Here is an 18825-nt window from a genome sequence, read left to right on the forward strand (position 1 = left end):
GCCTAGCACCAATGAGTAGCCTTTCCAAAGAAAGATTTCCGTTCAATGTATAAAGAGAAACATGGTTTTTTTTTTTTTTTAAGATTATTTATTTATTTATTTGACAGACAGAGATCACAAATAGGCAGAGAGGCAGGCAGAGAGAGAGGAGGAAGCAGGCTCCCTGCTGAGCAGAGAGCCCGGGGGCTCGATTGCAGGACCCAGGGATCATGACCAGGGCTGAAGGCAGAGGCTTTAACCCACTGAGCCACCAGGTGTCCCAAGAGAAATGTGGTTTAATTAGAGGTTCTCCAACATAACATAGTTATCCCCAGAACTCCAGAAGAGAGTACGTTGAAGCAGAGAGGTCAGAGGACAGCCCATCAAGGATGCTGGAGAGAAATGCTCTGTAGAGTGAAAGGTTGAGTTTGAAGAGATCTGAAGTCCTTTGGAGATGAGAAAATCTAAGAGAGCATTGTATCGAAAGAGAATCACTCTAACCATTGTTCCAGTGTTAAATCCTGGATCCCCGTGTATCCAATTTAGGACTGAATTATTAATGCTCCCCCTTCCCACATAATATTAACATTTCATCACTGATTTACTGATCAACAATACTTCTCAGGCAGGAATTCTAAAAAAACAAACTTAAAATTTCGTAGAGTGGTTTGGAAAACAGTTTGAGAATAAAAGAGAATTAATGGGCTGAGTTTTAAAAGCCCTTCCTAAAATGAATGTACACATACTGCCTGGATCATTCACTCCTGGGGAAAAACCACATTCAATTATGAAACAATAAAAGAGCACATTTACAAATTAAAGAGTTTACTCAGCCTGTTCTAGTATCACCATCGTAATCACCATCATTTAGAATTTGCCTTAACCGTTCTTTCAAATTTCATTCATTCAACAACTGCTTATTGTACGCCCATTAAGTATGTGATCCAAGGTAAATTCAGTCTTGCTAGAAAAGTCAAATTAACTTCTTTTTAGATAATGAGCAGCAAAAGTCACTGGATTAATTCCCATTGCAGTTTATCTAAGTAACTTTTTGTTTTCATTTTTAGAAGTTGTCTTTTTCCTTACTGAAGTCTTCAGATGAGAAAATAGGGGAATCTCATTCTGAAGCACAGAGGGCAATTTTTATAAGCTCACATAAACCATGATCACAGTCTAATTGGTCAGAGCTCTTCCCTTTATAGCCTCATGAGCTAAAGCATATATATGTGCAAAAACCTAATGAGTGTAAGTAATATTATTATAATACCTGGTACATCCTGAGAGAATGGGGCTTGCAGATTGGAAGTTTTTGATAACTAAAACTTGTCCCTTGAGTATTAACATTTTTACCTTAACCGCTGGATTAAAATTTCTGTTTAAAATACATTTTCTGCCTTATTGCTTTATTAACACTGTATCCTGAACAAAACCCACCATTTTTTTCTTAATGACACAGACTATTGCTATGACTATTAGTTGGCATTTTAGTATTTATTAGCTTAGAGAGATCCTCAAAAGCTAGACTGTGGAGAGCTATTTATTTCTACACTAAAGAGCCACCAGTAGGGATATGGTGATGCTTTTTTGACTTTTCATTTTGGCTTTTTATTAGGGTTTTCCTGTTTGTTTGTTTCTTCCCTCGTTCTCTTTTCTGTTACTATATAGCCTGCCTTTTGCCATCCTATTCCTTCATTCTGATTAGCTCAGGAGGCAGATCCTTATAATTGAATGGTGGAAGAAAAATGAATGCAAGCTTTGAAGTAAGAAACACTTGAGTTCCACCCATGGCTCTGCCATTTATAAGTTGTTATTTAACCTCTGTGTCTCACTTTCTAGATATTTTACATTAGGATTATCCTGCAAGTTAAGAGCGTTAGTGTTAATATAGAAAAAATATTTATTATATATATTATATATATATTATATATATATAAGTTTGAAAATTAGAGCTAGGATTGTTTTTAGATAAGAAAGGTCTGAACAGGGGCACGTGGGTAGCTCAGTGGCTTAAAGCCTCTGCCTTCGGCTCAGGTCATGATCTCAGGGTCCTGGGATGGAGCCCCACATTGGGCTCTCTGCTTAGTGGGGAGCCTGCTTTCTCCTCTCTCTCTGCCTGCCTCTGCCTACTTGTGATCTCTGTCTGTCAAATAAATAAATAAAATCTTAAAAAAAAAAAAAAAGGTCTGAACAGAATAAGAATCCCCAGGAGTAAACATATGGAGTTTGCAACAGTTTTTATTACCTGAGAGTCAGGGGATTTTTGTGCCCATTTCTTACGTCTGGATAATTCAGAATGTCAGTAACTGATCACTGATTAAATGATATATAGGTAAATATGTAACTGTTTTCTACCCTCAGTTTTAAACTGAAAACAACTATATTATAAATACATAAAATTTGCTCTCTGTAAAAATACCTATTATTTTATTATAAAATATGTAAAATTATTCGCGGCTTTATTTATAACGTTCTTTGTTCTGGTGCAAGAGATGCCTCTGATTATTTTTTGTTTATTGTATGAAAAGTATGTGTTGTTTTTTAAAAAGGGTAAATGGAATGCCAACCTTTTGTCAAGGAAATTATTATTTTCTCTGGAGGTAAAGGGATTTCCTTGGCAAAAGGTTGAGGTTACATTTAGTTTTGGAAACAGGCTGCTTCCTGGCTGTACAAAGTAAAACATATTTTTTAAAGAGCCTTAAAATCTAATAGACGCTGAATTGCTATTGAGAAATTGTGCATAGTGGCTTGTGTAGAAACATTTCTGAAGTAGAGAGAGATTTTGTAACCTTGTGCCTGAATACCACAGTATGAAAACAGAGGGCAAATTATACTCGACATAAAGCTGAATCTCTAAAACCACTTGTTAGGTCTGAGCTGTAATTGTTTTATTCCTCCTAAAGTCTTATGTACTTCAGATAAACTTCTAAAACTTTAGTGTTTAAAATAAAAACATTTCTCCTTGATGTGCTAGAAATTGAACTCACAATTTAAATGACTTCTTTTTGGAAATTCAGTTTCTGTTCGCTGTCCCCACTTGGAATGGTTGTTGTGCTCATATGGGCCATCTAATCTACAGATGTGTCTCTAAAGTTATCCAGATGTAATACTTCTCAACAGTATATAAGGGTCTGATACATTTTTTAAAGCATGTCCAAAGGGACAAAGTGATACCAATGTATACTAAATAGTAAAAGTAGTGCTCATTTAGATGCTTAAGTTGCTCAATATTATCTTCCATTCAGAATAAAAGGGGACTTCATAGAACTAACACCACTAATAAAACAAGATATTTTTTCCACAGCTTAAGTTCTAGTACTTGTAAGATATTCTTTCTGGTGTGTTATGTAGACATATTCTGGTAATATGGTGATTCTGTTCCCTGTTATTCCATTAGTTAGTATGTGTATGCTAAATCTTCTCTTTGAAATACTAATGTTTCCTCTATTTGCCTTAAATATTAACATTGTCTCTGATATTTTGTAAATGTTAATCTTCAGATCACATCTGGGAATCCACTCAGGCATTTGTTTCTTTGTGAATTTATAGTGGAGCATGTGCTGATCAATGGGACCTTCCTTTAACAAAATCATGAAAAACAGGGATAAAGATTGGATAGTATATTTATGAATGCAGCTAGTTAACCTTGTAACCAAGTCATTCATTTAAAAGAAGTAACAAAGGGTTGTCAGAAGACCAATTAATTGCAAAAAGCTCCTTCAGTAATTTAAAAATCCAGTTAAGTATAATCAGGAGTAGTCTTCTTGGTCAGCTGAAGTTCAGCTCCATATCCCTTAGATGTTTTTAAAACAAGTGATTATTTGCCAAGGGAATAAACAACAACAGTACAATAAAACATTTTATATAATAAAGTCAAAATTTCAAGTAAATCACTTTAAGAAATAACCAATAAAAGTCATTTATCTTTTGTTATTATAAACACAAACACTGTACAGTTTTCATATAGCATGAAATTCATGGAAGTCTTTTATGTAATATTAATGAAATATGACCCCACTCTTAAGATAAGGGATTCATTTGATTAATAATGTATCCACTTTCTGAAATAGATTATTTATGTCATCCACCCAAAGAATTAATGTAAACAATAAGACAGTAATCAGAATCCTAGGAAGGTCAGTGAAGTCCTGGTACATGGTTGACCTAATTATTCAGCACCAAGTGATCTTAGGTGAAGCCTTTGGATGGAAAGAGAAGAGCTGGAACGGAAATGGAGAGGTCAGTGTGCATTAGGTTGAGTGTTGCTACATGGCTAACAGCCGTGGGTGCTTTGTGAAGACATCCCTTCTTAGAGGTGTGTGGGTTGTTTTGTTTTTTTCCATTCCCCTCATTTTTTTTTAACAAATGTAGAATTAAATCATGGGTTTGGACATTTTACTGCAGTACTTGTCCCCATATGATTATATCTAAGATACAATCCTTTAAAAAAAAAAAAAGTTTAATAAAATGAAAACAGAAAAGAGCTTTTCTTCCAGTATGTAGATCCCAGATGCTTTCCCTGTCCATCAAGGAGCTTATTGCTCCATTTGAGGAACAAGTCAGACTGCCGTGATGATTGTCACTCAGCCAGCACATAGGGCTTCCTGAAGTGGGAAGGGGATTGAATTAAAAGAAACAAGGTTTCTCTCTGTCTCAGAGTCCATGAGTCTAGAAACTTAACAGACTAAAGACCAATACAAATTCCTGATATTTAAAAATCTTTTTATTCCTTGGGGTGCCTGGCTGGCTCAGTTGGTAGTACGTGGGACTCTTGATCTTGGGGTTGTGAGTTCAAGCCCCATGTTGGGTTTAGAGATTACTAAAAATAAAAAAGTCTTTTTGTTCCTACATATATGACCACTTTTGACCAAGCATCAAGTGAATTTGTTCTTGGGCTTTCAGATATAAGAAATGACACATCATCATCATCATCATCATCATCATCATTATTATAGCAAATTAATTCAATCTCCAAGCTCCCACCCTAAGCTTGGAGGTAAGACATTTCAGTAGTTTTCAGTGTGTTCCTTTTTAGGGTTGTGTGGGAATCCGAAGACCCAGAAACTAGGGAATTAGCCTCCAGTTATCTCCAGCCTGCCATGGCCCTGCTGATATCTCTGCAGTTCAAGGGCTTCATCTGAAGTCAGGCAGCTTCATTTCCTTCTGGTGGTCATGGGCAAGGGCCTCAGGAACCACTGCCCTTGAAGTTCAGTCTGCCCCATATTACTCGCCATCCTCTCAGAGGTCTTCTCAGGGCCCTGCTCACAGTGGGAAGCATGTCTTTGTCATTCATACAACCCACCATTCTGGGCCCCTCCTCACCTTTGGGGGGGGTCTGTCTTCTCCATCTCAGGGGGATTAAGAGATCTGGCCCCCACCCCACCTCAACACTCCCGTACCAGGAAGACTCCTGTTAATCTTTAGGACTCCTATAGGAGTACTAAAAAAATAAAATAAAATAATAAATAAATAAATAACCATGCAACCAAAAAGTTTACATTCTCCCTGAAGGATAGGGGAGTTGTGATATTGGGAATGGAGAGATGGTTGATGTGGTGAAGTCTGACTTTTAGAAATTAGATACAGATTGGTCTTTCCTGGAATGGGGATAAAGAAAAGAAATGTTTGCTTTTTCTCATGGTTGGTCCATAGTAGCAAATAAACACAAAAATGCTAAGCAGTGTTTTTCTTCGTAATGTCCTATTCCTCCTATATCTGTAATCACCATGACCAGCTGACAGGCTCGTTTCTTCAGGAAGTATGTGCTGAGTCCTACAATACACAAAGCACTGTGTGAGGCTTTGCGTGGAGGGCAGCAGGGAGCCAGAGATGCACAGGATTTTGCTCTCCGATTACAGTGTAAGCTGATGTCACAAAGTCAAGAAGGAGAACAAATCACTGTGAACTGATAGGGCTACTGCTGGTGAGAGGAACTAATTAGGACATTCTTTGAAGAAAGCCTTTGCGAAGAGGCAAGAAAGCTGAGAAGGAGTAGATCATGGAGTCATTTGGCAGTAATTTCCAGGGTATTGGTCCGTAGGAACAGAAGACCCTGAAGAGGGAAAGAAATGGCTGGTTTGATGGCTGTAAAGTAGGTCCGTGTAGTTTGAGCCTGATGAGAAACAGGAAGAGAAACATACTATGAGGAGGCCGAGAAGGTAGGCTGGAACCATCAGAACATTGGAGACCATAGAGAGGAGTTGAATTTCATTCAAGCCCTTAGAAATTTTTAAGTAAGGGAATTAGGGAATCTGACCTAAACTTTAGAGATCATTCTGCTGTGTGGAGAATGGGTCAGAGGAGATAAGATTGCCAAGATTTATACTTAGCACACCTGCCATGTATGGAGAGCTCAGTAATTAGAACATACTCTCCTGTCCCTTGCCCAAGGTCTTCCCACCACTCTCGTCTATTTGCCTCCCTGTCCTTCCTCTCAACCCAAGGTGGGTGTGGTGGGATGGTCCCAGCTGAAAGAGAAGGAAGGGAGCTGGTTGGGGTTTATGGGAAAACATGACTTCTGCATCATTGTACTGACCTCTCTCTCCTCTCAAATGCTGCTTGGTGCCGACAGTGGGTCAGTCAGTGTTGTTTTTGCCCATTGAGGTCAGAGATAAGAAGATGTTGACTTTTTGCCAGCCCTTTCCAGTTAACTCAGGCTGAATCCAGTTTCTGGTACCTATGAAGTTCTTTTGGAAAAAAAAAAAAAGAAAAGAATGATCTTCCTTACTAGATCAGATCAACAAATATCTATTTAAAGTCTATTATATTTATCATGTGAGCCCTCCAAGATGTACTGAAAAATCGTGATGTTATTTTTGACCAAACTCCTCTTCTAATAACTGCAATTCTGAATATCAACTATTCACTTATTTTACAACATGCATAGGGTGTTTCTAAATTAACTCCCCCATGACAACAGTAAGATGCAGGTTACTATTATATGCATCCTACAGGAAAGGAAACTGAAGCACAGAGGCACTAAATAAATACAACTCATAACCAGGCTTCAAGCCACACAGTCTTCAAAATCTGTGCTCCTGTACGTTGTTGCCTGTCCATTTAAAAATTCTGTTAATGAGTAGAATGTTTTTTTTTTCCTCTCAGGCTGTAAATTCCAAATTCCCTTGATAGGCCTACATGAAGAAATTCTGTAGAGCTCCTACATGGCATAGGCCTAAGTATCAAATGCTGACAATGACTTTTTTTTGTTTCACAGGATTATTGGGACTTTGCAGAACTCCCCCGAGTTTTCAGAGGCCTTCCACTGCCGCAAGAATTCATACATGAATCCAGAAAAGAAATGCCGAGTTTGGTGATCTTCAGAAAAAGCGGTGTGGCCCTTGGCTAGATTCTGTGGCCAACACCACAGAAATGGGGAACTCTATCCACAGAGGTCATTGTAATTACATGGGGTTAGTTCACAGAGATGACAGAGCATCATATTAGAAATGAAGTTAGGTTATTCTGGAAAAGGTGTGGAGAGAGGAGGGGGGGTCCGGTGTCTATCAAATCAATCACTTTTCACTGTGTAAATAATGCTTGATCTCTGAAGATATTACCATTCATTTCTGTTTTTCATATGATCTGCCAGTTTGAAAACAGTGTTTAACACTCGATGTAGACTGGGATTTCTAATCAAAGGGAAGTTAAAGAGATTGAAGCATACAGTTGGCTCCAACAGCACAGTTGTGACATGAGGGTTAAAAGCACATTGCCTAACTACTTATCTTTACTTTTATTTGCAATATTTCGCTCCTACAGAACTCTTCCAAAGAATTCTTATACATCTTGGGGCCTTGGGACTTAAAGTAATTTTTAAACCAATTTTGCCAATCATCAGTTATTCATTCTGAGATCATTTTATTTTAAGCTACTCTTAGGGCTAAAATGAATGTCTGAAACTGGTTTTCATTGTACCTGCTTTCACCAATACTGAGATTCTTGGGGCTCCCTGCAATTTTCTAAGCAATTTCTTGTTCTCTCTAGCTCTCTCTCTCTCAAAACTTGATCTTTTTAAGAGATTTGTAGTAATGTATAAATAATAATTTTTATATTTAATTATTAACTACATTTATGACTAAGTAATTATTATTATAAGTAATCATGTAATACTGACGTTTCAGACAGATGAATAGTTATGGACCAAGATCTGTAAAGTGATGTACACAGGAAGATTTGGGACTTTTTAAACTTATCAATCATATTGATCAAAAGCTTTAAGCACAAACTCTGGGTTAAAAATTGTCATTGGACAGTTGTCTAAAGCGGGATTTTCAAAATAAACTCTGTTCCTGAGGGCTATGATAAAAGGACAACACTGCGTCTGTGGAGCTCTGCATCTTCTTATCTTTTCAGGTGTGTCATCTGATGGAAATATTTTGATAATAAATTGAAATTATAAGCCCATTATTCACCAAGCCTGTTGTGCCAGCTGTCTAGCTTTGGAAAGTGCATTTCTTAATATAGATGGGAGGCTTCCCCACCTCACACAGACTGCTTCTGAAACCCTAACTCACATAGAGTTCGGGGAGGACACTGTCTAGTCCCTGACAGGAATTTATCTCTTGAGGCTTTTATCTCCTTCTCTTTCCCTGTCCTTTTGTCTCGTTTGGTTAATTTCATTACTTGATTAATAGTTTACAAAAGAGGCATTTTCCCCTTTTTTCCTAAAAAAATGAAAATGAGGGAACTACTCTTCAAAATATGTTTTGTGTTTTTGCTTCTTGAAAAATGCCCATTTACCTTTTTTAAAAGTTATGAAAATATAGTGTATCCACAAAAGTTTCATTAAACATGAGTTACAGCTCAGTGAACTTTCTCTGGCTGAACACAGCCCTGCAACCAGCACCTTTAAGAAACAAAACATTACTAGTGCCTTAGTCCTTAGTACTTCCAACCACCACTTCCTTCCTCCAAGGACAACTACTGTCCTGACTCCTAATTTCATACATTAGTTTTAATCGATGAGCATGTGTTCTTTTGTATCTGGCTTCTTTCACTCAGTGTTACATTTTGAGATTCATCTGTATTGTTGCATTCGACTATGGGTTTCTCAGTGTCATTACTCAATACTATCCTATTGTGTGGTTATTCGTCCATTCCGTTGTTGATAGGCATGTGAGAAGCTTCTGGTTTGGGGCTGTTACAAATGGTGCAGTTATGAGCCTACATAATTGCACTTACCTATCTTTCTTAACTTGAGATTTTAATGAGCTCATTTCCACAAATATTTCATCAACTTATTATAAATATTGAAAATACAGTTTTAAACTAGACATGGATAGCTTTATCTTTTTCTTATATCACTGCTACCATTATTATGGATAATTCAGATTCTACTTATGGATATATTTCCTTAAAGAAACTGAAAACACAAGTAAGATTGGTGGTTAGAGCAATAGGAGTGTCCAGTTCTGAAATAAACAACTGTCTTTGAATCATTTAGTTTCTATCCTGTCAGAGCAGCTGAAGAACAACTAGTATAAATTACGAAAAGATACTAAGTTCCCCCACTCTTTAAAACGTCTGTCTCCCATCCTTTATGGAAGGACTTGAGTGAAATTTTCTGGGGAAAAAAGAAAGAAAAGGCCTTTCTAATGCCTGGATCTCCTGTGTCTAGAAATGTCAGATTTCCTGGGACTAAGGGGTACACCCAAGTGAAAAGACCAATACCTACCCCCTCCCTCACACGTGAGGATATTACTAACTGTATATGGCATCGTTGTTGAGTTGTGTGGGTCTCTCAATGAGTTCCAATCACCTGGAGTTGTTCCACTACGTGAGGCCTATTTGTAATCTCACACATAAATCTAGTTCATCGTGGCTGAATTCTGGTCAAGAAGAGAGTTGAGAAGCTGAGACACAAAGGGTTGCGAGCCAATATAACTCTGGAATGAGCAGAGAAAGAAGTTCTCATTGGTAAGGAATCTGCCTCCATGCTGCAGTGTCCATGTGGGTTCTGGATGTGAGGTGGAAACGATGCCATCCTGGGAGAAGAGTCTTCTAGTATTAGCTGCCATTAATGACAAAGTGACCTTGGGCATTTGATCCCTTCTCTTGGGCCTTTGCTTTTCCCACATGAAATAAAAGAAGATTCTATCAGTAGTTCTCAACAAGAGGAGAATGTGTACAGTACTTCCTTGCTCGTAACCTGTCCCCCAGTGAAGAACCAATGTATAAGATAATTTCAGAACTCTCGTGTAATTGCCTGAGTCTAGTTAGACCACATTGTATCTCAAAGACAAGTACTAAAGTGTGATCTCATTTGGGTCCATGCTGTTCTTACTAGTTTTCTCTAAAGCCTTTATTATTCCTGTTGTCACAGAGGGAATTCTCAAAGTAGAAAATACCTGTTAGTTTGGAAAGAAGACTCCCCCCCCCCGACCCCGTCAAAGATGGAAAATCTGAAAGTTTATCAGTTCCAGTCTCAAAAATACAAAATAAAAACAAACATTTTTCATAGTATTGCTTTTCTGCCTATTCCAGCCTCCCCTTGAAAAATGTTATGGCCAAAATGGAGCTTTTGTCCCTGCCATCTTACGCTTCCTGCAGGCTTCATTTAAAAATGAAGGATATAAACTATTTCACCAATGTTCTCTTGCATATACCACTGCATTCTTCCAAACATACCATGCTTTTCTGGTCTGATTTCTTTGCAAAAGTTCAGTGAAAAGGTTTCCAAGTGTTACAGAGTCAGAGGCATAACCAGATGATGACTTAGGTAGAAACACAAGTTGTCTTTGTGTACCATCCCTGGGCTGAATGAAGGATTGGACTTGATTAATCAGGTGAAGAGAGGAGCCACCTGTGACTGTTGTCAAAGTGGCACGTGTATATTGCATTCTAATCTCTTCTTTAACAATGTCTTAATTTTAACTCCTTTGTATTTTGCATTTCCTCTAAAACGTGAGAAATACTACTGTTATTTTCCACTTTGTAGCCAAACTACTGTGCTTCTATTTTGTTGTTCAACAAAGCAGATCCTCTAGACTGTGCAGGAGAAGCCTGGCAGAAAAATGAGCATAGACTCTTGCCAGAAATAATGATGGGCTCTCGGCTTGAACAGTGCGGGAAGACTGGAAGTCTAGCAATTGTGACCAAGTTTTATATTTCTGAATTTCCTTCCTCCCGAGAAACTAATGATACTTTTTTCAGGTGTCAGACGTGTTAACGTCTGTTAACTCCTATAAATGCACTTGGTTGTCATCTCTGCTCTGATCATATCAAATTATAATGCAACTGAAAAGTTTTCTCTGTATGCAGGAAGACAAAAATGGGACCAAGTACAGTATCCAGATTATCTATTTACCTTGGTGTAAATCTTTCAAAACACATGCTATCAATGCTCTGTGTCTCCTGAAATTCGGCATCAAAGAGGCGATGCTAAGATGTTTATGGCAGCTCTACCTTTAATATCAAAGCAATAGGAAGAAAAAAGTGAAATAGGAGAAAATGTTTAGATTTGTTCAAAGAAAACATGAAGAGGATGCAATGTTAGAAATACATTATCATTTCAATTATGTTAAAATATTGTTGCATAGAAAAGAGTTGGAAGAATATGTGCCAGAAATTAATAGGGAATATCTTAGTGGTAGTATTATAGGTGATTCTTATTTCCTTTTTCCTCTGTATTTTACATATTTCTCTAAGGTAAAAACCTTACACCTTAAAAGTCACCTAAAAAAAAAAAATGTTACTTGGAAGATAAGAAGAAATAAGGGAGAGAAGTTGGAAGGGAGAGGAAAAAAGAAACCAAATTCCTTTGAATTTAAGATGTGTTCATTTATTTAAGAAACTATCCAGTTTGGTACTCAGGCAACTTAGACCCAAGGAATGCAGTGAAGTAGATTTTGGTCAGGAGCCTCCTTCCCCCACAATAAGCCAGATCTGTTTCCCAAGGTGGCTTTGATACACACCGCTTGACACAGAGCAAGGGAATTTTCAGACCTTCCACTGACTGTGCTCAGAATGGCTCCCTGAGAACAAACCATGTGCTTCAGAGATTTTTGGGTCTTTACTCCCCCTGAGGATGCTAATGTTGGCATTCTCTCCCACTGGGTCTGCCGCCATACAACACCCTACCATCTACCAAATCATGGCCAAGGTTAAGGTTATAGCCTATGACTGAAACAGTATCCATTAAATTACATAGGGACTGGACCTAAATGTTACCTGAGAGGCACCATGATTTACTTGGGGGTCAGATAATAAAATTTAAAGGTTAAATAGGGAGGAGACAGCAGGATACAATGAATCCGAGGTAACTCCCTGCTTCCATGTGTTTCTTTTTGACTTTGGCCATAGATGAAGATCACGCTCATGCTAGTTTAGCCAAATCTAGAGATTTTCTTGATCCACAGTACCAAACAGGGGGCATGTCTGAGTAATCGGGCCTTCTTTCATGTGCCTACCTTATTGTTGCCAGCTGCCTTTCTCCAAAAGAAAGACGTGATGGTCGACCATGCCCAGGCTCAGCTGCTTCCTTCACAGAGGAAGCACGGGATCTAACTATAGTCCACATTTAATATCCTAGAGAAAACCCAATGAAAATCCTAGAGAAAAAGCCCATTTTGAAAACATGTCTACTTCACTAGAGAGGGCGTGGGGAAGTGGTGATGTTGTAGAAATTATGATCATTGATCCCCTTACCCTATCCTCAGAGAAGAGTAACTTTCCAAAAGAAAAGAAATCACCATTCCTAAGAGAGAAAGCTAAAGAAGCAGATGTCCAGAACACTGGTAACACTAGATGCTTCTTAAATGCTTTATAAGACATCTCAGTTTGGATCAGATTGTACATATTAAATTTTGAATAAGTGCCAACTTTAATTCTGTGTGATCAAAATGAAGACATGCATTTTAGATTTACTATTTAAGCAGACTTAAAGTCAATAATAGAAGGGTAGAAAGGAAGAGAAATAATACAATTATTATACCATATGTATTATTATACGTACATTACTATAAATGGTATAAATAATACCATTATTATACCATACGTACGCAACGTATGTATAGAGTTTCCACTTAATATAACTAACTTGTGAGGTAATGTTGGTACCCCTGCTTTACAGATGGTGAATTTGAGTTTCACAGAAGTTTAATTAATTTGCCCAAATTCACACAGGTGGTAAATGATAAGACCAGGGACCAAACCAGGGTATGTATAAGTCCAAAATCTACATAAATTTACTATCAAAACTCTCTATATCAGTATAAAATGCATTTCAGCCCATCCAAATAAACTCATTTGTAGCTAATAATTCCCAAAACACACCCTTTAAGAAAAATAAATGAAAAATAATGTGGTTTTTTTTTTCCAATTACTTCTATGGCTTTACAAAAGCCATTGTGATTTTTAAAAGGACATTAAGTATTTTAAAGTTATATCTATAGATACTTTTAGAACATCTGCTGTTCAACGTACTGTGTTAGAAGCAAAAATAAAAATAATTGGAAAAGAAGAACAAGACGAAGTGATAGTCTTTGGCTGGCCCTACACTTGTTCACTGTATCCATTCACTTCTTCTTTGATGAAGCATCACGCACCTTTTCACACATAAAAAGGCCTATTTATCTTTTGCTGGGCCCACTAGAAGATAAAAATAAATAAGACAGCTGGCCTTTTAATATAGTAGAGACATCAAAACTGTACACAAACAAATGCAGCTGAATGTGGGATGTGCCAAGAGATAATAAGAAAACAAACTCGGAGAATTCAGAAAAATTTTCTTTCCTAGTATGCCAGGCATTCTGGAAGAAGTAACACTTAAATGTTACACTTGATAAGATGGATGGGACTTTGTCAGTTGGAGAAGAAGGCAAGGAAGTATAGTGGCTAAGTGTATCTCTTGCAGAAAATTAGCTAACCAACGAATAAGGAGTCCACATTGACACCAGCGAAGACAGATACTGCTAAGGGGACGGACTGTGCCCTGTGAGACTGTTGACACAGCTATCCCGTGTTCACTGTTAGCTTTTTTACATGTCTTGTAAGCATTTCTTGAAAGAAAAGCTTCCCTTATTTCTTCAGATATCCGACACTATTTTCAAACTTTTCTCATTATCACTCCACTTTGAAAGGAATCCTGTGCGTTTCTTGTGTTTGCTAGAAGTTGTATGATAAGGATATTACTCCCACTCCTGGAAACTTGGAATTCTACTCTGATTCCAGTCCTGTTGCTAAATCACATTTAGCAAATAACGATTTCTCTGAATTTCCATTGTCTAAGAGTCAAAATCAGAGTTAAGATCAAAGCCTTTTCAAAACCAGAAGGCAGGCAGATGGAATATTTTGCAAACCAAACTCCTTGGAGATGATGAAAGAGATCATCGTGCAGAGGAACTAGGGCACAGTGTTATGGAAAAAATCTGAATCCAGAGAGAGCCAGAGAGACCTAGGGACACACAAGGTCGAAGCAAAGACCAGCCCAATGGCTACACAGCAAGCTTTTGGCTCCCCAATACCTTGATGGTCTACCTCTGACTTCTTGACACTGATAAAGCCGGTAGGTCTTTAAAAATATGAGGGCTTTTAGCTAAAAGACTAGAATTTTGTCTTTTCCTCGTCCTGTGCTGTCTTTCATGTTGCTCTAGGTGAGTCATTTACTTGATCCCTTTTAAACCATTTTCCTCACTAGACATTCCTGAAACAGAAAAAGCACAAAACCTGCAAACTTTAAATAGCAGAGGAGTTCTTCAAAAGTAAAGAGTGAAAGCAAGAACACACTCAAAACAAAATTGAAGATTTGAGTAAGACGGTTATTCCACGGGAAACAATTTGGGCAAGTCCTCTTCACTTTGCTCAGAAAATGGTGTCGGCCCAGAGACCTTGGGGAAGCTGTCGAACTCCTTCGAAACTTCGTTTGCGCCGAAGTAAACATGAAAATGTAAATGAATGTGTGTCCCCAAAGGTGTCTACTTCCTCATCCCCAGAACCTGTGAATATGTCAGGGCAAAGGAGAATTCATAGTTACCGGACCTTCGGAGGGCGAGATCATCCCGGATTACCCAGGGGCCTTTAAAAACGAAAACAGGCAGCCAAGGCCAGAGTGAAGCGATGGGAGTTCCACCAGTTGTGGCTGACTGTGAAGGTGGAGGAAGGTCACAAACAAAAGGATGCAGTCAGCTTCTAGAAAGTGGAAAAGGCAGGGGAACAGGCTCCCCTCTAGAGCCTTCAGAAGGAACACAGCCCTGTTGACACATTTATTTTGGCCCTAGGAGACCCCTATTCGATTTCTGACCTACAGAAATGTAAAATAATAGATCTGTGTTGTTTTCAACCACAAACAGATTGTAATTTGTTATAGCAGCTGTAGAAAATACGGTAGGAATAAATATTGCAAGTTACATAATACTTCAGAATAATTTAAACGTTTTTGAATATTATGCTACACTCAGATATTATCTTCTAATGGCAAATACACACGACTTTATCAAATCAAAGAATACTTAAACTATTATCTGTTACTAGGTAGTGAAGTATATGGTATGACGTCAGTTTGAAATAACTGGATACAAATTTTCATTATTCTCCACTAATACGATGTCATACCTGATTCACTCATGCAAAGACTGAAACACTGGCCTTTATAAAATAAACATAATTCACCTTTCAGAGATTAGGTGTTTGATACTTAACAAGCCTTGCCTATCACCCACGTTTCATCTCCGCATGCAAACTAATTATCTACCAACAGGGCCTTCCCTGTATAAGCACTAATATGTCAGGAAAATATTTATGGCTTTATCCACTAAAGTAACTAAAATAGAAGTTGTTTAGGCAAAGCTTTGAGAAAATAGAAACCCAGGACCGTGGAAGTGCTAATCATAAAACAGCCTTGAGATTTTAGTGCACTTGGCATATTGGTTTTCCTGAAAGGTTATTTACAGGTATTATTTCTACCTTAGGGCAAGCTAATGAATTGCTGTGTTCTCAGAAACTTTTACACTTCAGCTATGTCATAAAAAAGACATATTGCCCCAGAACTCAAACATTAAAAATAAAGAGGAGATAGTCACACTGGCAAGTGCGTGCTGTTCTTGGTAGCAACACCAAGAATGTTCCTTATTTCTCAACACCCAATACCCACAAGTCCCATATGTGCATTGCTCATGACTTCCTCATTCTTGCTGAGTTCTGTAGAAAGAAATATCGATGAACAAAGCCCAGCCTGTGGTATGCGGGAGCCAGCTATGACCAGCTGATAAGAGCTGATTCTTACATTTTTATGAACTTTGTGAGCCAGTAGATACCACTTTGGAAGTTTCAGATCAGCCAACATTGCAAGTCAGGATTGGCTGTTCGGTTGATGGGTTGGTTGATGGATTCTTCCCAGAGATCCAGCTGTTTATCATTTACCAGCACCCACTGGCCATGACCAAAGGCAGCGTGAAACCTAATAAGTGAAACCAGGGGGGTCTTCTGAAGTAACACAATCTAGGGGACTTCTTATTTGTCTTAGATATAACAGATTTGTGTTTTGTAACTTTTCTCACTGATGGCTCTAATATTCTCAGTACTCTAACATGTCACAGTTTTCCAATCTATGAATGTAAGGTGTGTTGAGAAAGAGGTGCCTTCCTCTGATTTATGCAATGGCAACATGTGGACTAATGCTAACTTGAGGAGGTTAACTGACATCAGACTAACTATGATATAGGGTCTAGTCATGGCAGAAATGATAAAGGAGTTTGAATGAGACTATATTCGGTAAGATGCATCATTAAACCAGGTTTTAAAGATGGATAGGTTTCTTTAAGATTTTCTTTATTCATTTGAGAGGGAAAGAAAACGCATGAGTGGGGCGGGTGGGGGACAGGGAGAGGCGGAGGCAGAGGGAGAAGCAGACTCTCTGCTGAGCAGAAAGCCCCTTGTGGGGCTGATACCAGGACCTGGAGATCACAACCCGAGCTGTAGGCAGATGTTTAACGAACGAGCAGATGTTTAACCTGAGCCATCCAGGTGCCCCAAGACAGACAGATTTTTAAAGAGAAAATATCAAGGCAAGAATTCCAAGAGACGAGAACAACTTGAGTCAAAGTTGATAAATGGGACAATCCTTCAAAGAGCCGAAGGGGGTGTCTACAATTAACCAGAGGAAAATTTACTTCTCAAGTAGTTTGGGGCCCAATTGTGGGGACCTAGAATTCCAGACTAAAAAGCTTACACATTGTAAGTGCATTTGAAATTTAAAGCCTGATTCTCTGTCAAAAAAGGGGATTGTGCTAATGTGACACCAGCCACCTAGGAACCAACACGAGAGTTCATGTCTGTTTTCTTCACCATAGTACCTTTTGGGCTTGGTGCAGTATCCAGACAGTGCAGCAATCAAGTTCTTTCCGGTTTGGAGACCATGAGTTGAGTGTATGTCATTGTACCCAATCCTTCTACTACCAAACACTCCTGTCAAAATATTTCCAATATATTCCAACTAAGCCAATCTCAAACCCTTTTTTGAATCATTTTATAAAGTGACTTATGTAACATTTTGCCAGATTAACATTATTCAGGCACGTGATATGATGGGCAGTGCGTGTTATATGTGACTAACTAATGAATCATTGAATGCTACATCAAAAACTAATGATGTGTTGAATAACTGAATTTAAATGAAAAGGTTAAAGTTAAGAGGCAAGGCTAGTGCTAAGCAGACATCATTAGAATAGAAAATTTTAACAGGGGCACCTGGGTGGCTCAGTGGGTTAAAGCCTCTGCCTTCGGCTCAGGTCATGATCCCAGGGTCCTGGGATCAAGCCCTGCATCAGGCTCTCTGCTCCACAGGGAGCCTGCTTCCCTTCCTCTCTCTCTGCCTGCCTCTCTGCCTACTTGTGATCTCTGTCTCTGAAATAAATAAATAAAATCTTTAAAAAAAATTATTAAAAAAAAAAAGAAAATTGTAACAGAAGACCAGAACAAGGGAGACTTGCTTATAGTGTGGTTCTAGGTCTGTTGTGGAGCTTTGAATCAGAAGTAGCCAATGGTACTCAAAGGGAGGTCAAGGAAACAGAAAAGAAACAGAGTTGAAGAGAAAAGCGAGGAGGATATTTTAGGGAAGAGTTTCATTTAATTTCAACTTCAGCATCCCTTGTTCCCTGAAGAGAAAGGATGCTGTGTGGGAGCCCCTCCCTCTTCTGGGAATCAGGGCAAATCAATGACAAGTCCAAGAGCAGTGAGGCAGCAGGCTTGGAGCTCTGTTAGATAAGGCCGCAAACACTGTACACAACAGATTAAGAACATTAACCATTTATAAACCATTTATAAAACATTAACTCATTTATAAAGTGAGACTTTCTGCCCCCCCAGTTTCCCTCTGTCTTAACTTCCATTCATTATGTAGGAACAAATTCCAGATCTCAACTTCCTCCCAAATGTATTCTGTGGTCCTCTGAGGACCACACTCATGTTCCTTGTCACACCAAGGCAAGCACACTCAACCACTCAAGAACTCTCTCCTCTCTGGCCCCAGGTTTCTCCGAAAACTTTTCCTGTTCATGCCAATTCCTAATGTACAAAGGGGGCTACTGCTCTGCTAATCCCCATGAAAGGGACAGACATGGCCACCTTTTCCCAGTAATAAGGCTCCCAGAGCGCTGACGCTGGACACCGAGGGCATGGGGATCCCAGCTGCGGGCTCTCTTACTTGTTACTGCCAGAGATTCCAGCGCGGAATCTTTCTGCTGCAGCAACTACCATGTAATTGATACCTTACGTTCCCACCTCCCACAAAGATTTTTATTTTTAAGGGGGAAAATATAAATAAAAAATACATGCTTTCATTATACAACAAATAAAGATATATTGACAGTGTTTACTTGCCTTGTTATTGCAGACCTCTTGACATAAGACTCA

At 38.6% G+C, this 18825-nt stretch overlaps 1 protein-coding gene across 5 annotated transcripts in view; it reads left to right on the forward strand.

Moving 5' to 3' along the window:
* The window catches only part of MME (membrane metalloendopeptidase), a 97174-nt gene extending 88792 nt beyond the window's left edge, over nucleotides 1-8382 (forward strand). For all 5 annotated transcript variants that reach the window (XM_004755595.3, XM_004755597.3, XM_013057736.2 and 2 more), the window contains exon 23: nucleotides 7193-8382. In XM_004755595.3, coding sequence (XP_004755652.1) covers nucleotides 7193-7292 — 100 coding nt within the window. In that variant the 3' untranslated portion in view covers nucleotides 7293-8382. The remainder of the gene's footprint in view (nucleotides 1-7192) is intronic.
* Nucleotides 8383-18825: the final 10443 nt, after the last annotated feature.

The sequence above is a fragment of the Mustela putorius genome, unplaced genomic scaffold (genome assembly GCF_011764305.1).
Source record: "Mustela putorius furo isolate JIRA1106 unplaced genomic scaffold, ASM1176430v1.1 tig00003834_pilon_pilon_pilon, whole genome shotgun sequence".
Lineage (NCBI taxonomy): Eukaryota > Metazoa > Chordata > Mammalia > Carnivora > Mustelidae > Mustela > Mustela putorius.